The sequence below is a fragment of the Bactrocera latifrons genome, unplaced genomic scaffold (genome assembly GCF_001853355.1).
Source record: "Bactrocera latifrons isolate USDA-ARS-PBARC rearing strain unplaced genomic scaffold, ASM185335v1 scaffold_3, whole genome shotgun sequence".
In the NCBI taxonomy this organism is placed as follows: Eukaryota; Metazoa; Arthropoda; class Insecta; order Diptera; family Tephritidae; genus Bactrocera; species Bactrocera latifrons.
The window spans coordinates 1,782,453-1,808,483 of NW_017536629.1; the positions used below are offsets into that span (position 1 = coordinate 1,782,453).

At 35.5% G+C, this 26,031-nt stretch overlaps 4 protein-coding genes across 7 annotated transcripts; 3 read left to right on the top strand and 1 right to left on the bottom strand.

Moving 5' to 3' along the window:
* Positions 1-2,712: 2,712 nt before the first annotated feature.
* On the top strand, positions 2,713-11,207 carry LOC108970338 (homeobox protein rough). Its single transcript, XM_018935664.1, has 4 exons — positions 2,713-3,014; positions 3,156-3,298; positions 8,539-8,773; positions 10,712-11,207. The coding sequence occupies exons 1-4, from the start codon at positions 2,713-2,715 to the stop codon at positions 11,205-11,207; spliced, it is 1,176 nt and encodes a 391-aa protein (XP_018791209.1).
* On the bottom strand, positions 4,497-14,047 carry LOC108970371 (oxidoreductase-like domain-containing protein 1). 2 transcript variants are annotated; one of them, XM_018935708.1, is made up of 3 exons: positions 13,806-14,047; positions 4,910-5,022; positions 4,497-4,849 (listed from the first exon to the last, which is right to left on the bottom strand). In XM_018935708.1, the coding sequence occupies exons 2-3, from the start codon at positions 5,018-5,020 to the stop codon at positions 4,616-4,618; spliced, it is 345 nt and encodes a 114-aa protein (XP_018791253.1). In that variant the 5' UTR covers positions 5,021-5,022; positions 13,806-14,047; the 3' UTR covers positions 4,497-4,615. The 2 variants fall into 2 exon arrangements, with proteins under 2 accessions (XP_018791253.1, XP_018791254.1); XM_018935709.1 differs by lacking the exon at positions 13,806-14,047 and adding an exon at positions 5,672-6,186.
* A 294-nt stretch (positions 14,048-14,341) lies between these two features.
* LOC108970351 (ribonucleoprotein RB97D) lies at positions 14,342-17,880 on the top strand. 2 transcript variants are annotated; one of them, XM_018935680.1, is made up of 6 exons: positions 14,342-14,528; positions 14,595-14,827; positions 14,952-15,196; positions 15,251-15,874; positions 15,933-16,115; positions 17,651-17,880. In XM_018935680.1, the coding sequence occupies exons 1-5, from the start codon at positions 14,448-14,450 to the stop codon at positions 16,079-16,081; spliced, it is 1,332 nt and encodes a 443-aa protein (XP_018791225.1). In that variant the 5' UTR covers positions 14,342-14,447; the 3' UTR covers positions 16,082-16,115; positions 17,651-17,880. The 2 variants fall into 2 exon arrangements, with proteins under 2 accessions (XP_018791225.1, XP_018791224.1); XM_018935679.1 differs by lacking the exon at positions 17,651-17,880 and adding an exon at positions 16,496-17,444.
* Positions 17,881-19,277: 1,397 nt separating this feature from the next.
* LOC108970503 (SPARC) lies at positions 19,278-25,922 on the top strand. 2 transcript variants are annotated; one of them, XM_018935940.1, is made up of 5 exons: positions 19,278-19,431; positions 24,564-24,762; positions 24,825-24,918; positions 24,996-25,606; positions 25,676-25,922. In XM_018935940.1, the coding sequence occupies exons 2-5, from the start codon at positions 24,610-24,612 to the stop codon at positions 25,733-25,735; spliced, it is 918 nt and encodes a 305-aa protein (XP_018791485.1). In that variant the 5' UTR covers positions 19,278-19,431; positions 24,564-24,609; the 3' UTR covers positions 25,736-25,922. The 2 variants fall into 2 exon arrangements, with proteins under 2 accessions (XP_018791485.1, XP_018791484.1); XM_018935939.1 differs by having other exon boundaries at positions 24,577-24,762.
* Positions 25,923-26,031: the final 109 nt, after the last annotated feature.

Below are 26,031 nucleotides of genomic sequence, written 5' to 3' on the forward strand. Positions count from 1 at the left end.
ATCAGTAAATAATAGAATTTTATACATCATCAATGCTAATTTTGTCAAAAAAGAAACAAAAACAACTATTTCGGAAAGTAATTACATATTATTGTCACCCTGTGCTTTGTTTTATTACTGATATAAGTATCTGTTTTTGTTTCCCATTGTAATGAACATCTGTTCCGGTGGAAATAACCCAGCGAACATATAGTACGTTTGCTTCCATATAGATACATATGTATATGAACATAAACATACACATGCATAAATGTTTATAAACATATATTGTATATACATATGTAGGTGCAACTTTCATTTTGAAGGTTATATACATTTTACGTTGGGCAAAAAATATTTTAAAATTATTAATTTCGAAGTTTTGCATACAAAAATCTATAATATATATTTACAAATGTGTATGTAACTCTAACTTCTAAATAATAATGTGCATTTTTTATTTTTTTGCTCTTTGTGATTTGGAATAATATTAAGTAAAAGTTTTTACACATCAACATAAACAATCATAGAAGTTTATTGAAAGCAACAATTATAAGCAATAATTTTAGTGTACACTGACATGTATGTCATATACATGTGTATATTTTTGCCTCTAATAAACGCCTCAGAAGAATTTTCGTTCTGATTATCCAAATTACCCTTCTTGTATTGTAGTTCTATTCTATCCTTGCAAATGGGAGGAGCCGATTTCACATTGTAACTTCTCTCATAATTATACGAATATGTGTGAGTGCCTAGTGGCCACATTACATACACAAAGGCGCACAAAAGAGTATTGAAATTTTTGGTACACTGTATATATTTGTACGACTTTTTCAATATCCGGTTCGGGCAAATGTTAAACCTACTCTATTATGTTAGCTGCTAAGACGCTGCACTTTCGCTTTAGCTTTTGAATGAATGTGATTTGGAAATGCAAAACTCTTGACATCACTTCTCTACACAGCAATTGCGAGCTACCAGTGGTAACAAGACCAAAACTACTAGACCCGGTGTACAGTCAGCGTTGCGTACTTTAGCTCGTTCTTCAATGAAAATTGGAAAGAAAGGAAGGTCGTCGTAGTCAAAGTCTTTAAGCTTGGAACATATTCGTTTCTTTGTACGTATATTTTGTTGTTTGTACGCATTTGTATTCAGCAGAACAGTGGAAAGTGGAGACATTAGAAAATATTACTATCTTGAAATTCTTAAGTTGATCCGACAAATAGTTTCAGAGTTACAATGAATTCGTAAGAATTTTTCAACTTATGGTAATCGGCTACCACAACTTTTTCTTGAAACGCTGTTTTCAGAGGCGGTGATAAAAATTTCCTTGAAATGGCTGTACGACCGACGTGAAAATCATCTCTGTTATAGGTATATTTGTATAAAAATTGTCGAAGAAATAATAATTTTTGAAAATAATTTCGACATTTTAAGAATTTTTTTTTTCAAAATTAGAATGTTGACTAGATTCGACCATTAAATGATTCGACCATTAAATGTATTAATCTTTAGTAATTATGGTTTTTTTGATTTGAGACAATTTTAAGCGGAAAAATTTTCCTCATTGACAACCAGTTTTTTCAGAGATTCTTCTGGAGATCGTAGGAGTATTAAAGTACATTAAATTCTGTATTATTTTTATTCATATAGAACTTGTGCACAGTCTTTAAACGCGGGCTCTTCTTTTTCCAAGGAGTCACCGAAAATGGCGTCCAAATGGCTCAGTTTAAGATATATTTTCCCAAAAATTTGAGATTTCTTTGTTAACGGTTGTTAACGTTTGTAACAATAAAAAATTCTAATATCTAAAAAAAAATTGAAAAAGACCGTTTTTTATCCGACGAAACTCATGTAACCCCTAAATAAACAAAAAAATGTTATATGTATATGCTAAAAATTTTTATAAATATAAATATCGCACCACATATAAAACTATAGTAGAAGTTTTTTTCCAAATGGCAATCCTATTTTGATATCATACCATAGAACCAGCCTTGTTAATCATATGCCTGATATTATAGTATATTTATAATATTATTTTTAAACTAAGCATCGACCCCTCTTATATATTACTATATTTTTCAAAATTTTTGTGATGAAACGATATCTATCGGAAAATCACACACTGAATATTAAGCCTCTAAAAATTGAAAGGATAAAATGAACATGTAATTTTTCCGAGTGTTTAGCTTCATTTGTGCCAGGGATGAAATTATTCTGCACCAACCAATCAAAACACGCCTCCTGCTAAACAATGCGGTGTATATGTAAGTACGTATGTATGTATATAGATAGTTACATACACAAACACCTTTCTTTCCCTTAGGTTTGATATAAATTTTTAGCATTAATTTAAGTTACTTCGAAACTTTTGCACTGGCTGAATTCGGTGCAGTTCTTAAGTAGTAAAACCGAAAATCTACCGTTGCAAGGTGTATATGTGGCGGCGTTAAGAGGTGTAGGTGTTGAAAGGAACCAATACTAAGACGCTGCTGGCCACTACTGCTAAGCGCTGCCTAAATTATTTTTTTGTCGTTTTTTCATACAAGAACGGAAGTAAAAGTGCTGCTCGGTCATAATCGCAGGATACGTTTAATAACTATAGTTTGCAGTTTTAAAACAGTAAAGCTAAACACCTCTACGGCAGCAGTTCATTCAGTTTCATAAACTGCAATAGCTCGGTTCAAACGTCGATCGTCCGTTAAACGGCTCATTCGTATGTAAACAATGCATCCGATAAATTCAAACCCCAGTGTGACCGTTGTTGATAAAACTACGCAAAATCGTCCATCATCTCCGCGACAGTTTTTCGAACGTCTCTACGGTCATCTCGAAACGAATGAAACTGTGTCCAATATAAATCCAAGTGCCACTGCTGATGATTCGTATAAATCAGCACAAATCACAGCAACTAATGATAGTGAAAAAATTAGTGTGACCAATTTGAGTGCAACAATATGTGACAGCACCTATCAGAGCGATGAGGGCAGTGTGTCTTCGCCAGAAATCTCCATAAACGACGATGTGAGGTGCGATTTTTAAAGTGAAATTTAAGTAAAAATTAAGTGCTTTAAAAAAGTATTATATAATTGTGTTTAAGCACATTTTTTGTTAATATCTTTTTTACGGATATTGATCTTCTACAGCGCACTGAATTTTTCTCACTTTAGATTGCCAAATGGATGTACCATGTATGATCCGTACAGCGCGCATGAGTACAATAAAAGTTGCTACAGTACGGGGACCGCGTTGCCAAATATTCCATTTGGATTTCCGGGTGAACCCCACTTCACCGCCGGTTTTACGGCCTTTCGTAAGTAATACATGCATTAAGCTTTTTAGTTATCGTATTTTTGTTGAACATTTTAATATTAACTTTAACCAACTTTATGAGAAAAGTAATATATGTAACTAAATGCATTAGAAATAGGCGAAAACGACAGAGCCTCCTGCTACCTAGAAGCCCCTCCCTCTCCACATCATCGTCGGAAGTCTAATCATTTCCTAGCAATGATACACTCAAGCCCCTTCTTAACCTGCATGCACAGCACGCTGTACAAACAGGCAAGCTTTATACTATACAACGCTGAATTGAGAGGAGTTTTTGGGACGCCAAGACAGTTGAGGCTGCTTCCCACCATACAGGCCACAGGCACGGGTCTTAAACAAGCCAGTAATTATGATGCGGACAGCACGACGTCCGAGCTGCCGAGTTGACAGTTCTAATATAAAAAAACCGGATCCGTTCCGGCAGCTTATACCCGGCTATCGTGGGAACGATTTGCGAAAATATTTATAATTGGCGCTAATGTCATTCTGTAAAGGCTTCTTCTTCGATACCTAATATTATTATTACATACAAATCCATTTGGCTTAAAACTCTACCGTTATCAATTAGAAAGACCACAACTTTATTCGATGAATAAACCACTTTTCCTCGTAATCCTACGTCGACGTCATAATTCTGTTACAGCTTTGCCCTTCTGAAAGTATCCCAGAAGACGGTGTTCGTTGCCTTTCTGGAGTATAGGACAGTCTTCACCTTCTTTTGAGAAGATTTAAGAGAAAGAGTTCACTGTTTCCACTGTTCTTCGACTTCTGGTAAATACCAGAGGATCTATGTTTCTTCGACTTTCACGAAACGACTCAAAGATAATCGCCAGGGTAAGAGGAGAAGAATTACTGTATACAGTAATAAAGCGTTTTATTTTTATTTTACTGCGCTTCCAGTTCGGCCGAAATTTTGATAGAAGTCGTCCGATCATTGTAAAGTTTTTGCGATAGTGAAGCCATCGCGGGTTACTTATTGGTTCGCCCTCGAAGATATTTGGAAGAACTCAACGCTTTGTACATATATAAAGAAATATTTATAACACATGTTTTATAGAATAGAAGAAGACAAGAGTAAAAAATATCTGCGAAAGATCATTTTCAAAACTAAGTGAACTTAACAACGGGGGAAACTTCTCAACTAAAAATTAATGAAATTAAATGCCATTAAATTTTTTTTTTTTCATTTGTATATCTAAACTATTTTATTTTGCACTTAATTTGTATAGCATATAAATATATTAAGGTTATTGTTAACCAGAGGGGAAGGCAAAAATTTATCTAATATATTCCATAGCGGCTATTGATCCTTTTTCGAAGTACTTGTACTGCTTTGTACGGCTTTGCTTTGTGCAATATTTTTCAACTCCATACTTAAAAACATTTTCAAATTCGGATCTGTTATTTTACTTAATATAATTTGTCGCGCCTTTTCGTCGTTACCTTCGAAAAGTTTTGACAAAGTCTCTGCATATTCGATCCAAACGCAATTAGCACAACCAGACATGCAGCATGTTGTGGGTTCGGGTGGAATCTATTCGAATAACTTTTATTAACAAGAATGTTAAAAGTATCAAGGGTAGCAAATACTTACCTCAATTTTGCCTGATTTATCACCATATATGCGCAAAAGGTAATTAAGTACTGTTTTAGCGGGTTGTATTAAGAGGCCTCGTGTGTAAGGTTGGCGACATAAAGGTCGCATCTCTGTGGAAGAAACGAAACAAATTTACACATTTAATTGAATATAACTAAGACATAGTTATTTAGTAAAAGTAATTAAACAAGAAAAACATTAACATCAACGGTATCGAATCATAATACCCTTCACATGTGTATCCTTAACCTAACTTATATCGGTCAGCTTGTACAGCTTGTACAATTTGTTCGTAGATTTTGCCGTTACATTGAATAATAATAATAATTTCGTGAAGAAAAAGTTGTAAATACAAGAACTTGATATGGATCGGTCAGTTTGTATGGCGGCTATACGCTATAGCATTCCGATAGAGCGAAAGCTTCTTAAGGAGAAAAGAACGTGTGCAACATTTCAGATGAATGTCTCAAAATCTGAGAGACTACTTCGCGTATATACAAACAGAAAGACGAATTATATGCCCAATGTTCTACAAACTGGCAGTCGTCTTAAATTTTTTCATAAGTGTGAGTCGAAATTTTTTAATTCTTCCGGCTGCGTACTCAAACGGTTTGGTAATGGAAAATTGAACATTGGAGCACGTTTTGACACATTCCAATTCCGTTCCTAAGATAATCGGATCTTCGGAACTGAAACGGGCTCAAATGAATATTAAATTAAAAACTGGAAAATTTTTACGACTACTGCAATAATACATACACACAGACAGACAGCTCGCTGACAGTGTAGCTAGGCACGGACCTCACCAGCAAAGCTTCAAAGTATCTCCAACTCCAAGAAGACACCAATACCCTAATTCCATTAGGATAGGAATGAGCAGGGGTTCTCCTGTCTTCGCGTATTCGGGCACTGGATCTATGGGCGTCACGCGAGCTCAACAAATCTTGGTCAGCAACCAGAACTTTGCGGATTGCGAAACATGAAAGTCCACTGAACAGCTAGCTTTTAGCAAGGCTCATAATGTCGTAATAGGCGTTCTAAGTGAATACGGTACTATTGGTGAATACTGTCATCCGATGAGACTAAAGATTTTTGAGAACACAACTTGTTAAAGTTGCAGTGAGAAAGATGAGGTGGAAACGTCAAAATACTTTCTCCACAACTGTCCAGATTTCGCCAGAGTAAGCTTGAATCTCGTCACTATACTTTCTACTAACCCGTTGAACTGACTAGAGTAGATATTAACCAGATCAATAAATTAATGGTAAGCTCCAGTCTCAAACCGACATCCAACGGTATCTTGGATACATACTAGTAATTCTGAACATCACAACGGATAACCAGCTCCAGCAGACCATGTGGAATTATTTGTGGTCTCGCGAGTAATCATCCTATTTACCTAGCTTAACCCATGCATTGCGATAGCATAATAAACAGCTGATTGTCTCCAATTATTTTTTAGCTTGTATTTCGTTAGTTGAGTATATTGCATAACTAAAAACGGTTGTTTTCACCTTTTCAAAACGCTCCTCCTTAATAAAAATGCTTCAAATATGAAATCAAAAGCAAGGAACTATTGTAATGAACTAAATGGGAAGCAACTATTACCTTATCAGTCGTCGAAATGTTCGCGTTCTCTTTGCTGTTGTATGCTTTTCAATTCTACTTTCAAGAAACTTCTCAACACCGGATCTGGTACTTTATTCAAAACAATTTCTTGCGCCTTCTCGTCACAACCATTCAATAAGTCCGCAATTTTATGCGCATATTCGACCCAAACGCAATTCGTGCAACCGGCCAGACAGCAGGGCTTCGGCGTGGGCGGTAACTGTAAGTAGCACCGTCGAATATTTTTAAAGAACTACAAATGAAACTGCAATAGACCCACCTTAATATGCTCTGGCTGCTGTGTAAGTATCCGTGTCTGTTGATTAACGAAAAATTTTGGCAACGGTTTCAGCCACACTTGTTTAGGCAAAATCTGACGAAATGCCGCATACATTGCTAGGCAGATAAGGAAAAAAATTAATAAAATCGAAGCGATACAAAAAGGAAGCGGCCATTTTAGAGGCAGGAAACGTGTATTTATGAGTAAAGTCAGAAATTTCTCACGCACAATTTGGCACAGGTGCGTCATAAAAGTGATAAAAAAAAAGTGTCGCTATGAATATATTATATCATAAATATATACTGTGTGATAATGATACTTTTTAGAGTATATAAAATAAAAAATGCTTACAGATAGGAGCGATGCCGCAAAGGCAAAAAGTGTGACTATATCAAATTTCATAACAAACTTGTTACTGCTGAATGAATGTCCATGGCAATGCAAGGTATAGCCAAAGGATTACAAAAAATATACCGCTTAGCACTCGTATTTAAAACCATGCATGCGGTTTTTGCATTTACACTTTGCGGTAAAACCGGTTAATGCCAAGGAGTTTCTCTCTCTCTCCTCTGAGCTTACTTGAAAAAAAAAAAAACTCGGAAAAAACTAAGAACGGATTAAGAACTCATTACGCAAACCGAAAAGTATTCAAGCACGGTAACTGATATGAAAAGGAAACCTAAAAAACACAACCAGGATTTCCAGCAAGCACGCTGAGAAGTGGAGCATATCGTATTACGTGAAAAAAGCTTGACGCACCAGAAAAAAGCCAAGCTAATGAAAATGAATAATGTGATTAGAGGGTGCATAGTTTTTATTTTTTTAGTGTATTTAATTTAATAGTGGAAAAAAGTGTTGAAACTTTGTCAACTCAATGCACTTGCGAATCAAGCAAAGCCGCTCTAGAAAGGATTATAAGCAAATTTGTAGTCCAACTCATTTTATAAAAGCGTAGACTGCGTATTATCACAAAAACCAACTTTTATTTGTGTCCGACCGCTTTTTTGGGTTTTTTTTTTTTTACTACTGGAAAGGAGTTGAGTGTGCAGAAATTGTAATAACGCAGCGGCAACGGAAACAATGCGTCCGTTAGCGCAGCTGTTTACATTGTGTGAAAATTCCCGGATCAGAAGTGAGGACAAAGCGTGCGCGGACAAACAAGTGGGATATACATACATATTTGGGAATGCCAGAGTGGTAACACTACAGCCACAGTTAACTGCACTCGCCTTGTGTGGGAGGGAGGCGCGATGGCACGGCTGGTTGAGAGCTTAATTAGTTGTTTATCATTTACAATGGTTTGCACGCACAATTCAAAGCAATTATGCTCTTTACCAATAGCACATTACGAGCATAAACATATAAATACCGTAAGCTAGGATGTTAGTGCCGCAAAACATTAAATCATTTTTTAAATATGTTTTGATTGCACAAACGGGAGATTAATTTCCATTTAGTGGCTGCATTGTGTTCAATTTGCGGACGGTGCGTGTAGTTGCCCTAATAAATATTGCATAGAATAAAAAAATAGATAAAGATCAGGGCGGTTAACATATGTAAGTGTAAATATATATTTCCATTCGTTATTAATATCAGTTACACATGTAATGGGCACATCAGCGTAAACAAGCAAGTGTTATAAGAAGAGCTTAACTTTTTTTATACCAATTTGTATTGAATGATTACTGCGGTTTCGGCAACTGAAGTGCAAGCGTTTGTTTGTTTGTTTGTCTTACAGTTGCTCGTCGCAGGCGGAAGGAGGGTCGTCAACGGCGACAACGCACCACCTTTAGCACTGAGCAGACGTTGCGTCTGGAAGTCGAGTTTCATCGCAATGAGTATATTTCAAGAAATCGACGCTTTGAATTGGCGGAGACATTGCGTTTAACCGAGACACAAATCAAAATTTGGTTTCAAAATCGCCGCGCGAAGGACAAACGCATTGAGAAGGCTCAAATCGATCAGCAATATAGGTAAGAATACAGTTATGATGCTAATTTTCGGAATTTGTATAATATATACATATTATAAGAAATCATAAATTACATTTTAATAAAGCATAAATGGTTCTAGGCAGACAAGTTCAGCACGTAGATACTGTAGCAGTTTATAGAAAGAAAAAGAAATATATACATATACTTATATATTGAAATTTCATCAAGACTTTAGAAATCGTTAGGCGGAACAAAAGTACGTTTAAAGTAAATCATTTAAATGAGGGAATTACAATAAAAAACTGAGCGCAAGTTCTTCAGCAAATTCGAAAATTATTGATTGAAAATGAGGCCTCAATGAATAATTTGGCTTATTTGCAAAGATTTTTTATTATTTTTGCATGAAAAGTGGTCTAAAAATGTTTTTTTTTCCACATTTCCACAGCCTATCTACCTTAATTAAGGTCAATGTCAGCATAAGATTTTTTTTTAAGTAGGGAGAAACATTGAAAGCCGGAGTGCGGAACTTCAACCTAACCTGCTCCCAACTTCAGACTCTCCACCTCTACACCACGTGGTGGGTCGTGGGAGTGATAAAACATTTAAGTCTCCTCTATGACTGACTCAGTATTATCATGATTGAGGCCGCCGCTTTCCAGTTCTCAGTGGACTGACACATGAGTGTTGTCAGAATTACCACTGAGTGTATTTTTAAGTTTAGATGCTCATAATCTTCAAAGCATTCGGAACAAGTGGGACAATCTGGACTAATGTCGTACTGGAATCTGAAGCAGCCATGTTCACTTAATATTTGGGTTAGGTGGTACTCCAAGTCCCCAAGTCGTCTATTGATCCAAGAATGGATGTCCGGTATCAGTCTGTGAGCCTACGGTTCTTTGAATGAAGTTTGCCACCGCTGCTGCCATATTGTTAAGCTTTTGACTCTCTTTTCTCTTTTGGCTCGTATAGACGCCTCTGATAACTTGTATATCCGCTCGTATTCGCCACCATGGATGTCAATAAATATTTAAGCTGCGGATGTAAATGAATCTCACATTCCCCTATAGCTAAAGATATACTTTCCTCCACTTTCCTAGTACTTACGAGCAAGACTTCTGTCTGTTGCTCAACATAAGGTTACATAGGTATGCTCGTTTTATACCCTCAACGATAACCTTATTATGGTAATCTGAGAAAAGTAGATCACATTCAGTCAATTTTCCGTATCAAAGAAAATAATGGCAAAAAAACGTGAATTGAGCTTCCAATAGCTTCTACATCTGTGAATCGGTTTGAGCTCCGAGCTGTTTTATGTTCTCGGAAATCAAGAAAGTGGTCACCGGTCGAGTCTATTATTACTTAGGCCTATTTTGAAGCAAAACACAAATATTACTATAGACATTTAATCARAAATAAAATAAATCTAAAAGTCGAATGATCGCTATAATCGGTGTATCGAATTTTTTTCAAAAAATGCTGTCTCTAAGCCGATTTGATCTTTTCATCCTATCTGTACCGTTCGTTGAACGAACTCCCTCATTCTCTTTTTTATTCTAAGTCAGTGATTTTAAATTCTGAATCAATTAGAACACTTCTCATATAATTATTTTTGATATTTGGAATTCTATTATTTACATACAAAAAGCACTAGTTCTAAGGACGCAATATATTCTAAATATCGGAAATCCTTCATCAGCACCCACAATAAACTCCCCTCTCATTTGGAAGCGCTGAAGCATAAAATAAACGGAAGTAAAAACTGTCATCTTAAAAATTATTGTTTACAATAAAATTAACACGAAATTAATTTTACGACATTTACGCGCACAATTACGACTAATTAGCCCTAGGCAGACAATTTCGGTGTCACACGCACACAAATCTGCATACATACAGTTCACCTGAACTCAAAATATGTAGTATATACGCATACAAACTTACAAATGAACTTCTCTTTATTGCTACTTTCCATTTCAGAAATTTTGTCGTGGCCAATGGTTTTATGACCACAATCATGGGACACACAGCGAGCTATCCACCGCCCATGCGAATGATAACGAATCTTCATCAGGGTTTCTACCAACAACATGCACCCAATAATAATGGCATTTTACAACCAACACCAACAACACTAACTGGTCCAACACCACCAGCACCTTCCGCGCTGCCACCGCCACCAACGGCGCCGCAGCAGCAAACACGCAATTCGATCGTGCAGCATACGCGTACACTGGATGGCATAAACAACAACAATAATGTCGCCACAAGCACACCAACGCTTGATGGCAATTTCTACACACAAACAACGGCACATTCGGGGCTAGAACCACAGACGCGCACACCACAACTAGCCGCTAATCAGCTTGAACGCCTTGGTGGCCATTATGGCGATTTGAGTGAACGCGCATTTTACAAAGGCGTAAGCGGAAGTAGTGCCTCTGGTGGCTTAAGTTCACTCATAGATTCGTGTTAGCCAATTGTAATAATAGTCAGCGGGCGCTTGTTGGTTTTCGCTTGCACTTTATTTGAGTTTTTTTCGATTTTTGTATATATTCTAGCATACTAGAAGCTTTGAATTAAACCCATTAATTATTATAATAAAGATAATAAAAAATAAAAAAAACATTGCTAATTCTTTGTTAATTCTCAGGCTTGAACCTCTTACGACTCTCATAGAATACCTTTAGTTAACCGACAGCTATGTTCAAAAGCAAGTTTTCCTAGATGTCAATGAAACCAGCAGTCGAAATGTAGAGAGAAGATAGCGATGGGACTCCCCTGGAATATTGTCCTAAATTTTCAAGTTGATCCGAGTAACAGTTTCGGAGATACAGGCTTGAGAACTTGCGCCCTCGAGGCTAATTAGGCTAAGTGCGTCGTCTTTAAAAGCGTTTTTCTCGAAACTGTGTTTTTGAAGTCGGTTGGCAAAGATTTCTCCAGAACTACTCAACCGATCTTCATGAAACTTTACATAGGTCTTTGATATACAATGCTTAAAGACTTGGACGAAGGATTATTTTTTTCAATTACAACTATTTTTCGCTAAATTTTCACTGAAATTTTCATATTTTTGTAAAAATGTCTGCCAAACATCCTATTTTAAGCTTTTCGTCCGTCCAAGTTCTAAGTTAAAGTTTTAACTTAAACACGTATTTTTATTACTTTAGATAATCCTGTAAGGAGTTATACTGCGAAGGAGGGCGCATATTTTTTCGAGGGATCACCGGAAATGGCGTCGCAATGTTCGAGTTTAAATTATTTTATTTCAAAAATTTCAGAATGTCTTTGAAAAAGGCTGTTTTTACCCGAGGAAACCCATATATTGGATGGAGATCATGCAGAATAAATTTCATAGTGATGTGAACATTTGTCTTCGAGCATTCATTCAAGCAAATTCGAAAAGTGTTATTTTGAGAAAGAAAACGTTTTAAAATAATCTGGTGGAATTGAATGAAAAGAGAAGGTTTAGAAGGCTAAGTGTGCCCCTTAAGGAATAACTAAAGAAAATTTACCTAGTGGTAACTGTAAAAAAGCTAATCAATAGTGGTTTCTGCTATCACTGCCCTAAGAAGTAAGACGTACGTACAAATGTACGTAGATATGTAACAAATATGGTAGATACGTATCGAGATGCTTCATTCAAATTAAAGCATAAATACATATGTACGCATGCAAACGGACTCCTTAAAAATACAGCAAAATCTTTTCTTCAGCTAAATTACAACAACAAAATTTATAAATACATAAGTTCGTGGGTATGTACAGATTTAAGTGTAAAAAATCATTCAAGGAGAATGCATCGATGATTAAGTTCTTCGCTATGCATTCAACCGTTGTTTATTCTCGGGTGAGTGTTTTGTATTTGTAATTAAAGTAGATATGGCAATATTTTCGCAACGAATACAATAGGTCAATTTTAGCGCCGACAAGAAATATTTAATCGGAAAAAATAATATTTGAAGATTTCGGTAAAAGACATAGAAAGGTAAGTGTGTTGTTATCTTGAATGTATGGTATTATAATTAACCCTGACAAGGTATATGAAGTTTGCCACCACGTTTGTAACACCCAGATGAAAACGTAAATGGCGGTTGAATAATTTCTTGTTCAGAATCCCCATAGTTTTCCATGGCGCTGGAAGGCATTTCCGTCCGTCGGTCCTTTAATTTTTGAGATATAGATTTAATATTTTTCACACAACTTTTTCATTCGTAGACCATTATTGGATATAGCTGTATATATTTAAAACTATTTTATTGGGTGAGATATCTTCACAAAATTTGGCATAGGCAACGCTACAATCTTCGAGCAAATTGTTCAAATTGTACCACTATAACATACATAGTATATACATATGTACGTACATGTAGCAAACATAAAAAGTGATCTACTAAAATAATCGGTGCAACCGAAATCAACTTTTTTTTGTTGCTAACAATTCATGAAGTATTCGAATACAATGAAATTTCATCTGTACAATTTTTTTTGTGTTTTCAAAAAATCAAAAAATCAAAATTATTACGTATTAATTGCAACAAAAAAAGTTATATGCAATTGGAAATACATTCCGTGGTATCGTTTTAAATACAATTGACACCAGAAATGAGCAAATCGGAAAACGCCGCGTAAACGACTGAGGAAATAGTAATCGGGCTGTCTTTTGGAACAGTATATAAACCTATTATTGTGTCAAATGTTGCTCCCATTGGATACAACTTTGTTCTTTTGGAGGAAATAGTTTCCGATAGAACTAACTAGTACTGCAGTATTCATGAACTTTCTTCTGCCATTACTTCTTATTTATTGCATACAAAATATATTTAAGGCACAATTCTAGGAACTATTTGCAGTTTGGAAAGAGTTATATTTAATATAAAAACACATGTTCTAACGCCTGAGACTATGCAACTACATTTTAAAGTAAATGTTTACTATTGCAAGACACTATCTTTAGCATCATTACACAATCAACTTGCCAATTCAGAACAGTATAAAATTTTTTTCTGGAGAGTCGGTCGGTATGCAACTGTATAATATTTGCAATTTGTTGCGGTTCCGGCACTAAGCTTACCTTAACTTTTTCTGCCAGAGAAGTAAACTCGCCAATAAACTGATTTTTCTTGCACCAAACAAATTAGTCTTATCAGCATAAACAGCGCTAACAGCTGATGCTAAGTTGGAATGCAGCGTGGTGAGTTTAGTACAGTAACTTCTAAAAGGTTCAATCAACCGCTATCTTTAGGATTTTGGAATTATATTTACATTTTATAGAAAAAAATAATTTTTCGTCACAGAAAATTTTGAGAAAGTGAATAAATGTTTTTCTGCTAGAGATGTAGCAAAAAGAAATCGAAAATACATAAGAATTCGAGGTTGCCATTCGTTCATATGTTCACTTTATAAATTGGCCCGGAATCCTTCGCTATTTATTTTAATGTTATTAAAATGCATACCATTAAATTGAAAGTATTAAATTTTTTTTATAATTGCAAAACCGTATTTAGATAATAAAATCTAATTGCAATATTTGTTTTATCATAATTATCTCATGATATGGCAGTGCACTCATACTATTCCATTATTCTGGCAACTTGTTCGCCATTTTATTTCTTCCTGTATAGATAACTAAAGATTTTCTGAATTCAGTCAAAAGTAATTCAAAATTTTATTTCATTTTTAAATAAATTGAGTAAAGCAAACAAATTTTGTAAAAATGTCGATAAAAGTCGAGACACCCGAAGTTGAAACTGTAAGCTTAGTGGAGTCGCCAAATAATACTAAAGCTCATGACGAAGTAAGTTTCATATTTCAAATACGCTATGGATATTGTTTTAATGGAAAACAATTTTCAACTTTTCAGGAAGACATCTGTGAACTGGAACACCTTCGAAAACTTTTTATAGGTGGATTGGCGTCACACACTACAGAAGAAAACTTAAAACAATTTTATGGAAAATGGGGTACGGTAGTGGATGCTGTTGTTATGCGCGATCCAACAACAAAGCGTTCACGAGGTTTTGGATTTATTACATATACTAAAGCATCTAGTGTAGATGAGGCGCAGAAAAATAGACCACACATAATTGATAGCAAGTAAGTACTCGCGTAACTAAACCAAGTTAATAATATTGATAACATTGTATGGCACTAAATAAGTAATTATGTAAATTTAATATAATACATACTTCATGTTAATCATATTTTTTGTCGCCCTTAGGACAGTAGATCCAAAACGAGCCCTCCCTCGCCCAGAACGTGAGACACGAGAAACAAACATTTCTGTTAAAAAACTTTTTGTTGGCGGACTTAAAGATAATCACGATGAAAAATGCCTGGAAGAATATTTCTCTAAGTTTGGAAATGTTATATCTGTAAAAATTCTTACGGATAGAACAACCGGAAAACGGCGCGGATTCGCTTTTATAGAATACGATGACTATGACTCTGTTGATAAAGCTATACGTAAGTTTTCGTTCTTAAAAACAATGAATGCTAACTGAAATTTGATTTTTATAGTACAAAAGGCACATACAATTAAATATGTTGTGGTTGATGTTAAGAAGTCTGTGTATAAGCAAGAAAAGCAACAGGGAAATGAGGCTGGCGCAGATGATGCAAGTGCTAATAATGGACAAAAATTAATACCAGGTGGACAAAAACCTGCAAATTTCCGTCCTCCAGTGCCACAACAGCCAATGCCGCCATACCAACAGGGACCACCTGCACCATACCCTCAAGGAGCACCATACAATTATTGGGGACCACCGCAACACCCGCCACCACCACAATATGGGCCATATCCGCAACCGCCAGCACCAGCTAATGGTTGGAATGCACCATACGCCTGGAATGGTTGGAATGCCGGACCACCACCACCACAAGTTGGCGGACCACCTGCCAACTGGTATCCCAATCAATGGCAAGCGAATACTGCAGTACCAGGTCCACAGCCACCAAATGGTCCTGCACCAGTAGGCGCTTGGAATGCTCCACCAGTAGTTGGGCCTCCACCACCACAATGTCCCCCAGCAAACTTTGGCAATGGTTATCAGCAAAACTATGCTGCTGGCCCTACCAAGCATAGCCAACCCAACACGAATCGTATGCATCCTTACGGCCCACCACAAAATTCCAATTACGGTAATAATTTTACATTTCACTTACATATATACTTATAATGGAAGTTGGAAATTTTTAGCCAATGGAAACCAACAACCACCACCCCAAGGCTATAATGGCTATGGCGCAGTTAAGCCACCTCCTGCATCAGTACCGCCAAAAAATGGTCCAACTGCAGGGCCACCTGTCAGCACGGCTGCCCAAATGGCAAATAAGTTCAGGCGTTGAAGATCTTCGTATCACTATGCTGATGCAATATAAGGTAATTGTGTGCTGGGCAAATTCACATATATAGTATATATATATTAATTGAAATCGCTACCAAAACTTGATACTACTAAGCTTTCTTAGATTTAGTTTTAAGATATTTTATGGAGTGTTGCAATTATTAACGCTTTTATTTATAATTGGAACTGAGATATGGCCAAATATTTATTTATACTCTTAAATATTTTAAATATCAGATCGCTACATCAAAAACACCCCATTTATGATTTCATAAATTAATATGACATTATATGTATTTGCGCCTAATGCTTTTGGCTACAAAGGCTAAATGAAAATTATAATATTTACATTATTTTTATGTACAAATTTAATATGTAAAATATTTAACTTCTGATTTAATTCTCTTTAATTTAGGTATAATACAACAAGCTCAATATAGAAGAAATGCTTAATTATAAATCACAGAAGGGCTTACCTGTTTTGTCTATCACACTAAATAGGTCATTGCATTAAAAGGACAATTATTTTACATTTAAGTAATATATGTGTACTTTAGAAATATACATATCCTTATGCATATAGGCAATATGTTGAAATAATTCTCTAAGTAGTGTTACTTATATTGTTAGTGCTTTTAATTAATTGCCTTAATATATAGATGTTTTGAAAATCTTGTAATTATATGCCAACATTTTACTCTTTCGGAAGACATATGTATATATGTATATATATATGTTACATTTATAAGTTCAGAAGTTTACGTTGTACTATTTATAATAAAAATATACACATTCATTAAGTCTCGTATATATGTATATGCAATTGTGTGGCAAAGTCAATAGATATGCATACGCAAAATATCAATATTTATATAATATTAATTCATTAATAATTTCACAAAATAATAAGTTTAGTCTAAAGAATGGGATTATCAACTTGGGTATGTTTATGCGAGAATTGAAATTATATTATTGTACTGACTTATATATATCTATGTATATTAACGAGGATCAAAAATGACTTAGTGGCTAATGTACAAATGTACCGATGATAAAATTTTATGGAAAACGTTGTATGTCATTTACATATATTTAACTATGTATTTTAAAAATGGAATACATTTATATTCATAGTTATTAATTGGTTTACAAATAGCAAAACAATTTTACAAAACACACATTGATTTTGGTGTGTCCTACCAAAAAGTACACATAATTTTATAATAGTTTTTACAATTAGCGTATTACAAGAATATAGTTAAAACTAGCATGAAGCTAATTTCTCTATGTATTTGCAACAAACAACAAACATAGCATATGTATGTTATTAGTTATGTATAACAAATAAAGTAAATTTAATTTAATATAACGCAATTCTCATACAATTATTTATTATATGTATAATTCGTAAATATTTACTGCGTACAGGTAAAGACAACTACTAAGTACACCGATATCGAAAATAAGTCATTAATAACTATTTGCTAAACACTAAGCTACCTATTTTATGTTTAATAATTCTTGTCTTCTGCATGCTATAACTATTTTATCTCATTTTATGGATCGAGAGGCGACTGCATAAGCTTCACCTCAGCACCACCTAGTCAAGAAGTCGACGATGTGCTGAATAACACGCTAGAAATGCAAGAAATGGAAGCTACACTTTATTAGGTTAGCTTCTGTATTATCCGAAAGCTACTGCGCTTACACTGGGGTAAGTTTTGTCCAGCATTTCATCAATTCATGATATAAAAATGTACACATGTATTCAATAATGAAATAAAAGTACTCAAAAAAATATCTAATATTTTTTACATTTTAAAAGCGTGGAAGATTGTACTAAAAAATAAACAGAAAAAAGATAACTTTGGCAACACGGAAGCTACTACATACATACATATGTATGTACATATAATAACCTCAACAAATACAAAGAACTTTATTTTAATCGTTCAGTTTGTGTGACAGCTATAAGCTATATTATTGCGATCTGAACAATTTTGTTTAAGATTGTAGCTTTGCATAGGGCAATAATCCGTGGCAAATTCGTGAAAATATCTAACCAAATAAAAATGTTTTTCCTACAAGACTGTATTTTGGCTGTTGTTGTTGTTGTTGTTGTGACAGTTATCTAGCACCACCCTTCGGAACCCCCAGTTTAATTCTTCTTAATTTATAGTTTTTACCTCGGAACATTACAGATGATTGCCGACCGTTCAAATAATTCATAGTCCACCTCTTCAGCGTAGATTTTTCAATGTTTTCAAGTAGCGTTGTGTGGTTGACTATGTGAAAGGCTTTTGACAAGTCCAGCGATATGAGAATGGTCTTCTTGTAGAGTGGTTTTTAGTTGACGAGCTATCTAGGCATTTACGAGCTGTGGTGGTACTGTGAGAGGAGAGTTATTGGATGATAGGACTCGCTTTGGTTGTATTTTGGTCGTTTAATTTGATATATGTACATATGTATGCTGTAGTGGTCCGATATCGGACAATTCCGCCAATATTAACAGATTCTTGGGGAGAAATGTGCGCAAATTTTCAGAATGATATCTCACAAACTAAAGTACTGCTTCGCTCATATACAGACGCCATGACTAACTCAACTCAGATCGTACTATTAGTAATATGTTAATACCGATTCAAACAAGGTTTGATCCTTGAAATAACAGCCCTTGGCAGGAGTTTATTCCAGTATCATAGAACCGGTTGTTGTGGGAATTGCCATCATGCTGATCATTTCTATACAAATTTTATGGAATCTCCGACGTTTCCAAGCTTCGTAGCAAACTTATTATACCTTATTCATTCCGTAAAAAGAATGGCCGACCGGATTTCCATTTCTCTCATCAGTAATTAGTTAAAAACTATTCATTCAGCCATTTGTGCTTTGCTGGCATTTTTAGTTTTATAGAAAATTTGCGGTGCCACATACATACACTGAGGAGAGGAGATGCTTTGAGCTCATAGCAAGTGCAATCTTGGACAGCATCTCCGTATATAACGGTTGTATACACTCACACTTTAAAGCGCGAAACGTTTGCAGTGAGGAAAATTCTATTGTTTATTTCCTATAATTCCACAACTGTGCCTGAAATTTGTGTATACGAACAGTCGGAGGCACTTTCAGCTTGGTGGCACACATATGTGTCTGCATAGCTACATACATACTCATGTGTGGTACAGATTATTTTCATTGTACGATCAGTAAGTCAGTTGTCTGCTGGTGCTCGAGGTGTTTAGATCGTTTTGTTGAAAGAAACTAACAATTTAAAATCTTAAAAAAACAGAGGCTTTATTTCATTGCACTTTTATTGCGTTTCTTTGTCGGCAATTTATTTTTAGCAGTCATGTAAGTAAATGAAATAATTAGATGTGCATGTAGATATGTACTACATACATAAATCATGGAGAGTTTGCAATTGTTTTAACTAGAACATCCTTTTTGATTATTGGCGCTATCATTTTTATTATTTTTTTGTTTTTTTTTTTGTGTATGCGTTTGTGTGAAATGAGATTAAAATACCGTTGTGCAGTGAGCTGCACGGGGTGATGCAGATTCTGCATTCGCGCGCTTTATTTTTTCTGAAACTGCCAGATGTACATGAAGTGCACTGGAATAACGATATAATGGAAAATGAAAATAATATTCTAAAAAGTAACTTGAAAAACAAAAAAAATTATCCGAGGGGAGAGTAAAACAAAACATGTACATATATATGTATAAGTAAATATTAAACTCTGTAAACATTTTTTTTTACTCTACATTATTCATATAGCGGGGTTTCACTGTATATGCATACAAGTATTTGCATATGCTTAATTTTCTTTACGTAGGCATCAGTTACTTATGTGGTCATCAGCGCATAAATTGTTTTATATGCAAGCCCGACCGACAATGCATTGCATTGTAATGAAATCATCGTTCAAAAAGGATTGTATTTCACTACAAGAAATTAGAACCAAGAAGACATGTTGTTGCGTATTTCAACAATGTGGACAAAATGTACTGTAAAAACAAAAACAAATAGAGAACAATTTTAAAAATTAAAAATACACTCTAAAAACTAACCAATTCAAAAACTGATAGATGGATATCTTCGAGTAAAAAACAGTATTTTTTTTTAAATTTGTTTCTTATATTATATAAAAAATAAAATATTGTATTAGAATTTTTAATTGTTACAAACATACACTATTGCTTCTCAAGTTTTGAAATTTTTGGAAAAAAAATATTTTTAGCTCGGCCACTTCGACGCCATTTCCGGTGACCCCTCAAAAAATAAGGTGCCCTCGTTTGCAGGATAACTCCTTACAGGATCATCTAAAGTGTTTTAGTTAAAACCTTAACTTAGAACTTGGACGAAGGAAAAAAACTGAAAACTCAAAATATGGCGGACATTTTAACAAAAAAATTAAAATTTCAGTGAAAATTACGTGACATTTTTTTTATTAAATAGCTGTAATCGAAAAAAATCCGTCGTCTAAGTCTTTTAGAATTGTATCTCAAAGAACTGTGTAAAATGTCATGAAGATCGGTTGAGTAGTTCTCGAGAAATCTTGCCAAACGACTTCAAAAACAAAGTTTCGACAAAAACGCGTTTAAAAACGGCGCACTTAGCCTAGCTAGCCTCGAGCGCACAAGTTTCGATATTTTCGAACAAAAGTCAACTATAGGTACAGGGGTCCACATATTCCTATAAGGAGCTTGTACAGTTTAAGTTGGATTTGACAAATTTCGTAAGGTGGCACACACTAAAAACATTATTCGTGCAAAGTTTCATCGTGTTATGTTATTTGCTTCTTGATTTGTGTACTGGAAACTGAACCAATGAAGTGGAACTTAAAATTATGCTAAAGTGAGCATGGTTATTGTACGATTTCGCTCATTTTCGCAACGTGACATAGGAATATGAAAACAATGCAATGCAAACAACAAAAAGTGGATGGCACACCCATCGCCAAATTTTTACCCGGGCCCCAAAAAGTCTTGCCACACCATTCCGGCGACAAACTTTTACATCTCTGGTCCATTTAGTTACTGATTTATCGCGCTTTTAGTAGTTTTGAACCGTACCGTTATATGGAGAGGGAACTAGGCTTTCATAGGGAAATAGGTTAAGATTGACCTGTCTGTTGTTGAAGTAAAGGAGGAGAATTTTTTTTGGATTCTATCATGTGAAAAAACATCTCATCTTCCATCCGAATCAACTAAAAAGTTAAAATTGATTTTTTGACACCTAAGCCCTATTTCCGTAGACCAGGTCACATATATATATTTGTACATAAAAATTTAAAACTACAAAGCATTTTCATTACTTTGACATTTATTTATTCTCTAAAGCTTGGATGTTATTGTTGGTCCATAAACCTAAATATATGTATATCCGTATAAAATCGAAAGAAATTGGCACGTTCGCACACACACAACCACAGATATCAAGGCCAATAATTCAATATGTGAGCGATTTGTTGTTATAATATTAATATTTTTGCCTGCAAAGTATATATGGCAGTATACATATATGAAATATCTGATGTACAAACATATTTCATAAGTGCCAGCACATGTAGTCCATGTGAGCGTCGTAGGCGAATTATATCAATTAAAGCTGCATGAAAACAGAGAAACTGTAAAAAACCGCACATAGACAAATCAAAAATCATGAAAAGAGCGCAAACCAACGCTGTTTCATGAACATACATACACATCTGTATATTTCGCTGGAACACATATACATATGTTTGTATACACTTGTGAGCCCATAATTGTGTATGTGTATGAAATACAAACACATAAAATGTACCGTCTGCAGTATCGATCGCTTTGAATTAATTCAGTAAGCAAATGTAATCATTTCGACTGCAAAGAGAAAAGTAAAGGATGAAGTCGTTTCGGTCTATAATATGCATATATACATACATATAGTATAGTATGTTGCAAGATTTCATATTCAACGCAGAAGTCAGTTGGTAAACCGGAAACACTATTAGGTTATATTGAGCGCTCACAGCTACATAAATATTCCTATGCATGTGTGTAGGTACATGTAACCAGTTACAAGATGAAGTTGGGGCCACGTGGTAAATTTCAAATTTCCCGCTGGAAAAGCTCAAATAATTACTGATGAAATTTTCTTTTTAGCCTTATGGTTTATGAAATCAAGCTAAGAATTTGAATTTAAATTGCAATATTCATAGAAGTAACTGAAAAATAATAGAGCACTCATACATATACAACATACATATATTCGATTCAAACGCCTTTAGGTCGTATTTTTGCGCGTGAGAGTTTGGATAAAGGTTAGATTAGTCTGCGGTCCTTTGCGAGACCTCAGCATGAAATATACTGCAGTGATCTGGCTATTTTTAGATTGCCTTGTGTCTAATACTGGACAATATACCAACTCCATCGTGTATTTTCGTGCCATTCTTTCAAATATTTAGAGTGTTGCACACAGCTAACACGCCGCCAATCATATTTTTCTATCCTTACTTTGAATCTTCTTTCACAGTTGAAAAGTGGGATCATGTAGTCAGTGTTATTCTTTGTATATAAGCTTTATACATTGGTTTATTTATTCACACTCATGCGCTTGCTGGTTTGTCTTGACATAATTACGAATATGCGGCGCTTTAAAACACAAACGGAAGTTGGTGATAAGTCGAGCCGATAAGTCCGCATTCGCTGATTGAAGAAGAATAGCTTTGCGTGTTTTTATTTTTACACCAGCTTACATTTTAAATACTATTACTATTTTAATCAATTGTCTGTGTAAATTTATTAACATTGCAAAATAGAATCACTGTATTACGTATGTACACAGATCCATATAGTCAAAGCTGATAATGCTAGCCTTTAAGTTATCAACGTCTGAAAGAGCTTGACATTGCTCCAAGTCCTTATATAGGATTTAGTAGCATCCTTAACTAGTTTCAAGCACCTTAGTTAGAAAGTCACCATCTTCGTAAGAGTATAACATTGATTAAATCTTCTGTTCCGAAGTTAAAAGTTTCAAGTCTGTTTTCAACAGACGAGGCTGACATTTAAAATTTTGTAGAGCCTCAGTCAAGCCAACTTAAAACAAGAAAAAATGTGCAGTTGCACCGAAGCTTTGATAGCCTTCAAAGGTACATATATTTTTTACAGAACACTGATTTTGTTTAGATATCCATATCTAATCCGAACAGCCTAACCGGACAATACTCGTATCGCAGCCTTGGAAAATAATTTATTCCTAAGTCTCCTAGTCAGGAAGATAACTCGTCAAGTTAGAAAGCTTTCCACACAATAATTTGATTTTGATCGGAAGGGTTTCTATGACAGCTTTGGGTAATAGCTATCGGATCTGAGGAATTTCTTAGAAGATTGTACTGTAGCCTTAAATAAAATTGAGTACCATATTTCATGGAGATAAAACAGTCGAATAAAAAAAGTTTTCCAWACAAGGACTGGGTTTTGAGTGATCAGYTTGTATGACAGCTATGGGTTATAGTGATTCGATCTGAACAAGTTACTCGGTTAATATAGTGCTGCTTYGAWTCGTAGATAATTTCGTCTATSTTGGAACCAACTGTTGTAAGTTTGACTGTAACCGAGTRAGTGCTGTGGACAATAATCCATGCCGAATTTCKKGAAGATTGATCTAWCAGTTTGTATGGTATGTTACGGTGCGGTTCCGAAAAATACGCAGCTTCTTAGATAGAAAAGACCGATATATCAAACATATTGGAACTACTTTGCGTATATACGGACAATCGCACATGACCACACCAATTCAGCTCGTCACGCTCATCATCTTATATATACTTCGTAGAGTCTCCGATTTCGCCTTGCTGTCTCTTATACACATCTAGATGTGTATAAGAGACAGCACCAATTCAGCTCGTCACGCTCATCATCTTATATATACTTCGTAGAGTCTCCGATTTCGCCTTGTGAGTGTTACCAACCTCGTGTCAAACATAATACACCTGGTTGAGGGTATAATTAGAGCAATGTATGGTATATACAATACTAGTATTCAGACTTCTTGTAAAATAGGCAAAAAATGAAAGCAAGCGTTCGGCATGACGCCACATTCCTCCCACTTTTTTATTCAAGGCTCGAATTTAATTATTATTCCATTGTTTTTGATAACTCATATCACTATTTGTATATAAAATTGTCAATAAAGCCCATTTKGCGACTTATGTCTAAGCTTACTAAAAATATAAATTAAAACAGCTCGGAAAACTGATAGCGCTAGAAAAGAATTGAAGAAAAAAGTCACAATCGCTGGACGAGGTCATCCTCCAACATAACAACAAACGCACGAAACCTTTAAAACGCCTGTGTAATTGTTGTTGTTTTTACAAACTTAGCTTATCTGCTCGCCTTGTTTCCAGCGCTGTCGCAATTCAAACCGACTCTCACAGCATTTTAGACGAATTTTTCGAGTAAACTAAGTTCAGCAGCGCAACGAGAAGGTTCACATTTTGTAGTTTTTTGTTTCAGTTGTGGCGAGACGCAGACTCAGCTTACGCAACCATGAAGTTGCCACTACTGCTTTTGGCAGGCTTGCTCTGCACGATGCAAGTATTCGCCGATGATTTAGACGAATTCAATTTGGATGATTTGATCGAGGAAGACTTCGACGAGAGTGCAGAGGAGTTGTTGCGCCAGTTCGAACAGAAGAATTCGGTAAATACGATGAAGTAAAAAGAAGTTTACCACTCAACCCAAAGTCATGTTTTTGATTTTAGCACAAGGACTTGGAACGTGAAAACGAGATCGCTGCTCAACTAGCTGCTGAGGCCAAAGATCAACAGAATAGTATATTGAATCCGGTCGTTGAAAGTATGTTACTGCACTGCCTATATTTGTTTTTGATTTAAGGGAGTTCGTATTTACATACATACTTACTTTTAATCTAGTTGATCCATGTGAAAAGATGCATTGCGGTGCCGGTCGTGTGTGCCAAGTGCATGGCACTGAAGCCAAATGTGTATGCATACCCGAGTGTCCAGAGGAACCGGAAGCACGTCGTCACGTTTGCACCAATCGTAACGAAACCTGGCTCTCGGATTGCGCTGTCTATCGGCAGAGATGTCTTTGCGCCACCAATGCCCCTGGCTGCCTGAACCCCGAAAATAGTCACGTTCACATCGACTACTACGGTCCCTGTCATGAACACAAAACTTGCTCGGAGGAGGACATGAAGGACTTCCCGCGTCGCATGCGCGATTGGCTTTTCAACGTGATGCGCGATTTGGCCGAACGTGACGAACTCACCGAACATTACATGCAAATGGAATTAGAAGCCGAGACGAATATGACTCGTCGTTGGGCCAACGCTGCCGTTTGGAAATGGTGTGATTTAGATGGTGATACTGACCGTTCGGTATCGCGTCACGAGCTCTTCCCCATCCGTGCACCATTGGTTAGCCTGGAGCAATGCATTGCGCCATTCTTGGAGTCATGTGACTCCAATAAAGATCATCGCATCACTTTGATAGAATGGGGCGCTTGCTTGGAATTAGATGAGGTAAATATCAAAGTGATGGCCAATGAATACTGCCAATCAATCGCTAATTATATATTTTTTTCATTGCAGACCGATTTGAATGAGCGTTGTGACGACATTCACAGAAGCACTCCGCAATTGCTTGGCTAAATTTCGTTGGATTCGCAAAATTTCCAGCAACCATTTTTTAACCTTCTATTTTATGCAGACTATCTATAAAGTACATATGTATAAATTACGTGTCTATAATATTTAGTGTATAAAATCTTCCAGTTCTTGCTTAAATATCTGCATTATGAGATTTTAGTTTAAAATAATAAAAAAAATTTTAAATGTTTTACAAGTGTACATACATATATAGGTGCTCCAGCCGAAGCCAATATGTTGGGTAAATAAAGATGTAATTTTTAGTAATCAGTTAGCTGGTCCCAGTTCCTTAAGATCTC